The sequence below is a fragment of the Agelaius tricolor genome, unplaced genomic scaffold (assembly GCF_023055355.1).
Source record: "Agelaius tricolor isolate 1412-34295 unplaced genomic scaffold, bAgeTri1.0.p SCAF_3, whole genome shotgun sequence".
NCBI lineage: Eukaryota > Metazoa > Chordata > Aves > Passeriformes > Icteridae > Agelaius > Agelaius tricolor.
The window spans coordinates 8,777,119-8,786,399 of record NW_027269263.1 but is presented as its reverse complement, the minus strand read 5'-3'; the positions used below and the strand labels follow the sequence as shown (position 1 = coordinate 8,786,399).

The window sequence follows — 9,281 nt, the reverse complement described above, 5'->3', positions numbered from 1 at the left end:
TAGAATAGATTTGGATGAGATGATTCAAATACTTATTGCACTATCCTCAGAGAGAAATATCCCACTGATTTCAGTGAGTTCTAGGATTCCACCATATAATTGTCAAGATTTAAAAACACTTATGCAAATTTTGACTGTACCCTATAACATACTCACCTGAGGCAAAATTCCCAGATTGGAACATTCATGGTTAATGTTGGATAAAATGCTTCCTCAGTAATATTTGTGTATCCTGTCTCTCCTTTGTATTTTGAAACATCACACACAATAATCAAGTATTTAATGAGTAAAATACTGATATATTGATTATTATGTTTACAGCTTTGAAATAGTAATGTAAATGATAATGGGGGAAAAATCAACAAGGCAAAAAAATCTGATTATGGTTTTCTTTAAGAAATATAAATTAAGAAGGAGGTACTAAAGATATGTTTCTTAGCAATATTGTTTGTGTTAAACTGGCTGAAAATGTGTCTATTGGCACTGTTTATTAAACAATCAGATTTGCCTCTGGAACTCACAATTAGTCTGAGTATTTATGTATGCTCATATACAATCATATGCTAATCTATATTAGAAAAAAACTCTAAACTTGTTTCAACTGGCTGTGAACTAAAGGGACTTAAACACATGCATTTAATGTAGGTCAGGATTTTCTTGGGCAAATTAGAAGTTATGTTGACTAAGACTCGATGTCTACAATAACACATTTTCACTTTATAATGCCTTTAAAATGTATTTGTGATGGTGTGGATAATAATTTAAAGTTTCATTACATTAATGAAACTGTAAACTTATTTTTTAAAAAATAGATTTTAAAAAAATACAGTGTCACAAGTATTTAATTTAAATTAAATATCAGCTTCTAATAATAAATCCATTTTATCTGTGTTATTAAAAATATTTTACCCTGTACCTGGAAACAATACTGAGTTGTTTCGTTTAGTTATTTTAATTTATGCTCAGAGAATTATTATTTTTTTGAAGTGTACAATATTAAAAATATTGGTTCTTTTAAACAGGATTCAAGTCTTGATATCTAAATAATGGTAAGTCTACAACACCTATATTCTCTTTCATTATTGAGTGTTTCAAAGATGCTGCAGAAGACTGTCAAACTCAAATTTGAGGGTGTCTTTAGCTTTTTATAACAAGGTGTTCTAAAATGGTAATTAACAGTTTTCTGAAAATCCACACTTGGTTTCCTGTAGTGGCACAGTGTAGCATTTTCTCTGCATAACTGCTTCAGAAATTATGTGTAATTATTTTTGTCATGTCAATGTTATTGAAAGATAACTCTGCCTTCATGAACGATGTTATGTAAGTGATACAAACATCTCTGTATTACAGACTATAAAACTCTCCACCAGCAGTAACACCCTTTATGTAAACATCTTTTGCAAATTAAGGAAATGAACCTTGAAACATTTGACAGAGTTGAATAATGTTGCCTGTGTGAATTGTCTCACTGACCTCAAAGGAGTGAGAACTTTCTCATAATAGTAAAAGATTGTGGTGATGCCTTGGTGCCTGCCAGAGATCAGTTCCAGGAGGATGTGTATTTTATAGCATCGCTGTGTTTATTTAGGATAATAAATAGGATGGGATGATTGACAAGAACCGGCCTGCTTTTTTTTCTGGGTCCTGACAGCAAAATGTTCTTGCAGAGCTTTCCTGACCACGACGTGCTGGGCCAGGCTTTTGAAGATGCTCTAGAAGTGCTGCAGCAGCACTCTGACAGAGAAATGCAGTGTACACCAGGTAACAAACACCCTTCTTCTAATTCATTTCCCAGCTCCTTTTTTGCAGGAAAGCACCTCTTGAAACATACAGGTAGGGGATTAATTTCCCAAAAGTGGATTAATGGGATGTTTTGGGAGGATGAAAAGGAGGAAAATTTTTGGAGGGTTTTTACCCCTCCATGAGTACTGCCCAGTGTGGGGAATATCTTCCAGGTCACAGCACAGGGAAACTGTTGGACTGGCCCCATTTACCCTCCTCCCAGCAGCAGCCCAGGTGCATTGAGATCACTTTTCCTATAATCAGAGGATATAAGACTGCTGTGCAACAGCCTTTTCCCAGTTTTAATGCTTTAACTTCAAAATGCCCTTCTGCTATGCCATGAATCCCAATGCAAAAAAAAAAAAAAAAGACCAGCAAGTGAAATTAATTTCCTCATTTAATTTTTTGTGCACTAATAATAACCTTATATATTTTAATGCAGGAATGATCATTTGAGTCTGGATGATTAATAGAAAACTGTTTTTCTTGACTTCAAGAGTTATATACTTTACAAAACCTACAATGCAAGGAAGCTGTAAATTCTTCCAGTTCTGGCAAGGTTTTGGTAACTAAATTACTATAAAATTTAAAATTTTTGCTTTTGTTTTTACACTGTAAGCAGAAATGTAAGGAAAGGAAAATAGGAGGCTACATTACAAACCCTCTATGCCCAGAAAAAAACTACCTGCTGTCTTTTGTGTGAAATGCCTTTCATATGAGGAAGTTGGGTTACATATTATCTATTATAAAATGAAATGTAAATAAGACCAGTAGGGCTCTATCTTCAGCTGTTAACAATTTTTTGGCTCCACTGCATTAGTAATTTACACATGCTGGAAGATTCACTGTATCTAATTACTTGCAATCCTCCTCCTTATATATGTTGTTAGGGCTGATGGAGTTATTAAACCATTGCAATGCAGTGTTTAGTCTGTCCCCAGCTGCACCCACATTTCCACTTGCAATAGGTGTACCCCAACCCTCCAATATCTTCTTCTGACCACTTGAAGTAGGTAATTTTTTCAAATGTCTTTGGTCTGGTGTTCTCCTCTGCTTCTTTAAGCATCACAAGTTCTTGGGTTCCTTCTATGACATTCTGTCAGGCACTGCAGATGTTCTGATGCTCCTTTACTTCATTCACCCCTGGAGACTCTGACTTGCATTGCAATAATGGCCTGCAGAACTGCCTGACAGTTCCTTTTCCTTTCTAGGTGTATTATTATAGCCTATATTTATCCAATTCATACTGGATAACCACCACCTATGTCTGGTGGTCTGTATGGCCCTCAGTTACCCAGTAACTAAAGAATTTCATGATGCTATGAAATATTTAACATTTTATCTTTAAAAAATTGCTTTCCATTTTTCCATGTTTTTGAGGGCTAGAAGAAACAGCCCAAGGGTGGGATCAGCAGCAGCAGTACAGATTTTGCTGGATAACCTACTGATGTGGCTCTGGACACTTTATTATCTAGAAGGCAGCCACAGGATAAATGTTTTTTGACAGGCCCAGCACACCACGTCAAACTATTTGCTGTTGTGGTTTTCTTTTTTCCTTCTTCTCTCTTTTTTACTCACTTGGTTTTTGCTCCCTCCTCCCTAATTCCCAGGTTATAAAAACTGCCTGACTGTGATCAACCATCACCACCACCTCCAAGCAAGCCCCAGTTACTGTGCAGCACCATCTGTGGAGGAGCAAGGGTACAGCTGGAGAAACGTGATTGTGAGTGAACTCACTTCTAATAATAGACATAACTGGAAGGCTAATTGCTCATTTGGGATTTCTGATACAAATCATTATGCTAACACTAACAGAAATTTGGTCTGGCCAGGCATGATTCAGATGAAACTGCCTTGGGAAATACTTGCAAAATGTGATTAATAATGTCTTTTCAGGAGTCAGCACTTTGCTGCTGATGCTCTTCTGTGGTTCATCACATAACATGACAACTAACAAGCAAACCTACTAGAGAATTAGTTAGAGGACAAAAGGCTTCTTTGTATTACCTGGGAGCAGGCAGAGAACAACAGCTTCCAACGCTGATGTGGCTTCTGTCACTGTGAAAAAGAGCCATGACTTTGATTTCTCCAACAGCAGTTTGTTCTAAAAGTTCTGGAAAGACCAGCATGATCTGAGCACAGCTTCAGCCATTAGAGTCCATGTACATTCTTAAAAGCACTGAGAGTGTGGTCTCCAGGAGTGATGGAAAATGAATTTCACAGGGGAGATAATTTCAGGGAAGCAGATTCCACAAAAGCTCATTTTAACCCAGCAGATTAACAACAACACAGCATGGGAACCACAGAGTCTGTAGGGGCTACTGTTCAGGTGGCCCTTGTCTTTTCCTAGCTCTGAAAGCTGCTCCTGCTCTGGTTGCAGCAGCAGGGTTGAAGGTCCAGGGTGATGCAGTTGTGCTGTTTTCCCTCTCAGCTTCTCCTCTGGTGGGCAGCTCTTGTCCCTGGACAAGAATTAGTGCTGCTTGTTACTGGTACACTACACTGAGTGCCTTCACGGCTGAGAAAAGTCTTCCATGAGTGAGGTGATGAAAAGTTGCATTTTGAAGGCTTCAGGCAATTAATTGCCAAAAGTTTCTTTTTATTCAGAGAATGTACTCTATTAGTAACTGTTTGTTGTCTTAATTCTTGAAGAACAGTGCAGCGGATTTTTATGCAGATGAGACTGTCTACCATACACTGCAGAATACTCCAGAAAGTCAAGTGATGCATGCTGCTGCTGGCCAGCCAAAAGCAGGGAAAGGTCTGTAAAAAGATCATATCTTGATGTGTAATTTATGTTACTTTGAAAAACCTCTTAGCAAATCATGCTTTCTCCTTTACCTATTTTTTTAAAGTTTCAACAGGAAAAAAAAAAGAACATTTACTAGTGACTAGGATACTAGTGTTCAATTTCCATCTGCTAAATCCTGTAAGATTATAAAAATTATAAATCTATTATTAAACTATTCCATCATTGCTTAGCACATGGAAAATAAAACCAGAGATATGTTTCACTTCAAATCATTTAGTCTGATATGCAAGTCTGATGCAGAGAAGTAAATCTAGCTATCAGTAACATCTTTATCCATTTATACCATATATTTTATTTCATGTGGCCCAACAAGCAGTAATTTTCTTAAAGGTTTTTCACATACATGAATATTTTTGCATGCTAGATTTTATGCCTGCCTTAGTTAACTTTGCAAACCACCTTTCAGCTTTTGTCACTTCCAGTGACAAAATAACATTTTTATGGCTATTTTCCTTCTCCTTCTGGTTGAGTTTACTTGAATTGATATCTATTTTTCAAAGAATTGGTTGTGTGACATTATCATTGCAGTACTTCATTTTTTATTGCATTCATTATTTGGGTTTTTGGCGGGAGGGCCTCAGCATCCTTTCTGTGGCTGCTGGATGAGATTTTCACAGCTTCAACTCTGAGCTGTTGTACCTACTTTTGACCATGAGGCCTTTTGAAGTAGCTTCCTGATTTAGCTGGTTTTTTGAAATCCCCTTTTCTCAGCTTTAACCACATGGTGTCAGTTTCTGGTGGTATCTCTGCCCATTGATGCTGAATACTGTGGTCTCTGTTGTTTAATAACTACTACTACTACTACTACTGCTACTACTACTACTGCTACTACTACTACTGCTATTGCTACTGTAGACTCTTTGGAATGGTGGGAAGAGTATCCTCTGTTTCTCAGTTTTCTTCTTCAGATATCTGAAATTCACCATTGCAAATGAAAACCTTTCAAATACAGAAATGTTGCTTTTCCAAGTCTTATCCAGGGCTGCATTGGGGAATTTTACATGTCAGTATGTGATTTGACCTTCAGTTATTACTGCTCTGTTAACCTTCATTTCCTGTTGCTATTTCTCATACACTGTCATCAATCTTCTTTTTCAGAAGACAGCCTGCACATATTTGCAGAGTGATTAACTATTCTTATGGGGTCATTTTATGTCCTCTTACATATTTCTTTGTGTCCATGGTGATGTTCCTGCCAGAAACTGTGATTTGGGGGACTATTTTCACTGTACTGAATGAATTTAGTCCTCCTAGTTTCTTGTTGAGACATAAGAGATCTTCTGTACACTAGCAAGTAGTGTGGCTTTTTAGGAATAGATCTGTAGATAAAACCATCAGCACTGAGGGCCCAAATCCTGTGTTTAAAGTGTTTCACAGAATTTTATTTAGGGCATTCTTTAGGCTGATCACAAGTTCTGAAGGGTACACTGATGTAGATATGCTTTTGGAAAGCATCTTTTGAGACAGGTTTCCTCTGGAAAGAGTCCAGTTCAGTTCAGAACAAAACCATTCCATGATCTGAGCTCATGCTCAGTGGTGGAGTGGAGAGAGAGGCTCAGTGGAGTGGAGGGAGTCAAGAGAGGCCCTTCAGGATTGAATTGGATACATTTTCCCTGAGACTATTAGATGGCTTCAGGACCATTCAGCACTGAAATGTAATGCAGATGCTCTGAAACACCTTCTGGAGGAACCTGCTTATCTCCAATACCACATAAGAAGCCTGCAGGCACTCACCTGCTGGCTTAGACTGATGTTTAGGGCCTGAAAATGAACATCAGTGCCTTATGCAATGAGAGACAGTACAGAGGTCTGTTAACTGAGCCCATCTCAAACTGGTGTGTAGCACTTTGGGGATAACAGCTGGGCTCTGGAAACACAGCTGCACAAACACATAAGAGCAAATTATCCCTCTCCAACAGAGACATCAGCTAAAGGTGATGTGTCTAGGAATAAAAACTTGGGCAGAAATGACCACTGAACTGAGAGGCCACACAGCACTAAATCAAGTGCTGCTGCAGACATGGCTACACTATTCTGTTCCAGCAGAAATTTAGTCCACAGTCCATGGATTTTCCCCTGGTCTTGTTTGTTCTACCATCAGTTTGTAGGATAATTCAGGTTGGAGGGGACCTAAGAGGGGCACCTCCTAAGAAGTGCCCACTGTGACAAGGCAGTGTCCTTCATGGGTTTCCTTTTAAGCTTCTTAGTAATCTCTGTGTGTACAGACATATTCTAGTAGACTATGTCCTTCTGGCCTCAAGCCAATTTCTACTTAGATAATGAAACTTTATTAATTTTTTGGAAAGTACCTCTCATTTCAGGCTCTTCTTCTTCCCAATCTGACTGTTACTTCTCTCCTCTTTCCTTATCACCAGATACAGAGTTACTGTCATCCCTGACAGATGTCTTGGCTTGACCTCAGTGTTCCTTAGCAACTGTCACTTTTCCCCTGTTCCTAGTTTAAAATAGCCACACAAGACAAGACTTTATGAACTTTAGGTGCAGCTGCTTATTTCCACTTTGGTTAAAGTGGAAGATGTTCTTCTGCATAGATTCTCCCTTCTGCAAAATGTTCCTCTTTGTCTGATAATCTTAAATTCTTCCTCCTTACAGCAGCTTCTTGATCACCCTTGGCTTTGGGAAGGGAACTAGAAATACTTCATAGAGTAGAATCCACAAGATCTATGTGAAACTAAATAAGCTTCACTAGGAAACTGAAGTTTGAGATCTGAGCCTGTGGAGAGAAGCACTTAATTAAATGGCAAATATTTCAGTACCAAGCTTGCTTTCAATGCATGGGAATTCAAACTGACACTTCTGCAGATTTTTACAATATCACAGGGTACCAGAAGATCTATCTCCTCCTTGATTACATGAGGTTTCTGGTTTAAAACTAACCTGCTTTTCCTGCTCACCCACCTACCCTTTCTTATATCACAGACTACCTTGCATCACTGAAACATTCCTGAAACAAGCCCAACAAAACCAAGCCATCTCAAAATCTCTGAGTTTTGAATAAACAGGGAAACCATTTATTCAAACGTTCAGATTGGCTCTCTAGAACCTCTTTCCTGCCCTCTCTGAGGATGTAATTTCCTACTGTGAGTTCTTTGAGTGTGCATCTGCACAGAATGTGCCTGCAGGCTGATGCTTCTGACACCTACCACACAGTGAAGTCACCAGATATTTGTCAGGATCCCCACATAACCTGCTCTTGAAGCTCTAATGACCAAATCCCCTTCTGTCACCACAGATCTGTTCAGAACCAGAGTGTGGTGCTGATAATGTCAAAGTTGTGGATTTGATCCCTGTATGAGCCATTCACTTAAGAGTTGGACTTGATGATCCTTCTGGGTCCCTTCCCACCATTCTGTGTTGCTCACATCTCTGTGATCCCATTTGCTGTTGCTGGTTTTCCACTGAACAGTTTATACTGATCTTTTAATTTAGGACAACCTATTAGGTTTATCTCTGCTTTTGCCTGTAAGACCCTTTCCAGGAAAAAGTCAACTGCTCATCTTTTAAAACAAGCACAAGTGTTGAGCTTGTGAGGGTCCCCAGGATGAGGTGAGAGATGAAGAATCAGACTTCATGTTCTCAGAAGGCTGATTTATTATTTTATTATTTCATATTATATTAAAGAATGCTATACTAAAACTATACTAAAGAAAGAGAAGGATACAGACAGAAGGCTTAACAAGAATGATAATGAAAAACTCGTGACTGACTCCTCAGAGTCCAACACAGCTGATGATGATTGGTCATTAAGTGAAAAAAAATTCACAAGTTTGGATAAACCATCTCCAGACTACATTCCAGAGCAGCAAACACAGAAGAAGCTGAGGCTTCTCATCTTCCCAGGAGAAGAAATCCTGGCAAAGGGATTTTCCAGAAAACATGACAGTGACACACGAGTTCTGTTCTGACCTTTTGTGATTTATTTCTTACAGGTAGAAAAAAGCTTCGACTATTTGAATACCTCCATGAGTCTCTCTATGATCCAGCAATGGCAAACTGCATCCAATGGGTGGATAAGCCAAATGGTGTCTTCCAGTTTGTCTCCAAAAACAAGGAGAAGCTTGCAGAACTGTGGGGAGAAAGAAAGGGAAACCGCAAGATCATGACTTACCAGAAAATGGCCAGAGCACTGAGGAATTATGGAAGAACAGGTGAAATCATTAAGATCCGTAGGAAGCTGACGTACCAGTTCAGTGCTGTTGTTTTAAAGAGACTTGCTCCAGCTTATTTCTTGGGAAAAGAAACAATTTATCATCCCTACCTTCAGCCTAATCAAGAATATCAGTGTGCAGATGACTGGACCAGTTACAATAATTACATGTACAACAATGGTTATGCATTGCAGCATGCTAACAGCTAGACTTGCCTGTCACATGAACATGCCTTTGTTATCCTGCAATACTTTCCAGCACAGAAACTCTTCCCTCTACATAGCTTTTCCTTTAAGATTTCATACAAACACATGAAGAGGAAAGGTTAAAAAATTATATTGGCCTAGGTTTTTTTTCCTTTTGAAGTTAGTGATATACAGTCATTGCCTCTTGAAGAAATCTAGCAGCTATAGAACTCATTCTATTCTCCATGATGCTAGTCAAAGGAATTACTGTAGTTTCAAGCTGATATATTCAAGAATAGGATCAAGGCTTTTGTCTGTTAGTGGACATTGAAGATC

General features: G+C 38.5%; 1 protein-coding gene across 1 annotated transcript; it reads left to right on the top strand.

Moving 5' to 3' along the window:
- Positions 1-1,655: 1,655 nt before the first annotated feature.
- On the top strand, positions 1,656-8,969 carry SPIC (Spi-C transcription factor). Its single transcript, XM_071424265.1, has 4 exons — positions 1,656-1,761; positions 3,393-3,505; positions 4,432-4,540; positions 8,542-8,969. Exons 1-4 carry the CDS (start codon positions 1,656-1,658, stop codon positions 8,967-8,969), a joined length of 756 nt encoding a protein of 251 aa, XP_071280366.1.
- Positions 8,970-9,281: the final 312 nt, after the last annotated feature.

Coding starts and splice junctions, on each gene's coding strand:
- SPIC (XM_071424265.1), top strand. CDS start 1,656: ATGTTCTTGCAGAGCTTTCCTGACCACGACGTGCTGGGCCAGGCTTTT. Junction 3,506..4,431: donor ACAGCTGGAGAAACGTGATT/GTGAGTGAACTC, acceptor TAATTCTTGAAG/AACAGTGCAGCGGATTTTTA. Junction 4,541..8,541: donor CCAGCCAAAAGCAGGGAAAG/GTCTGTAAAAAG, acceptor TATTTCTTACAG/GTAGAAAAAAGCTTCGACTA.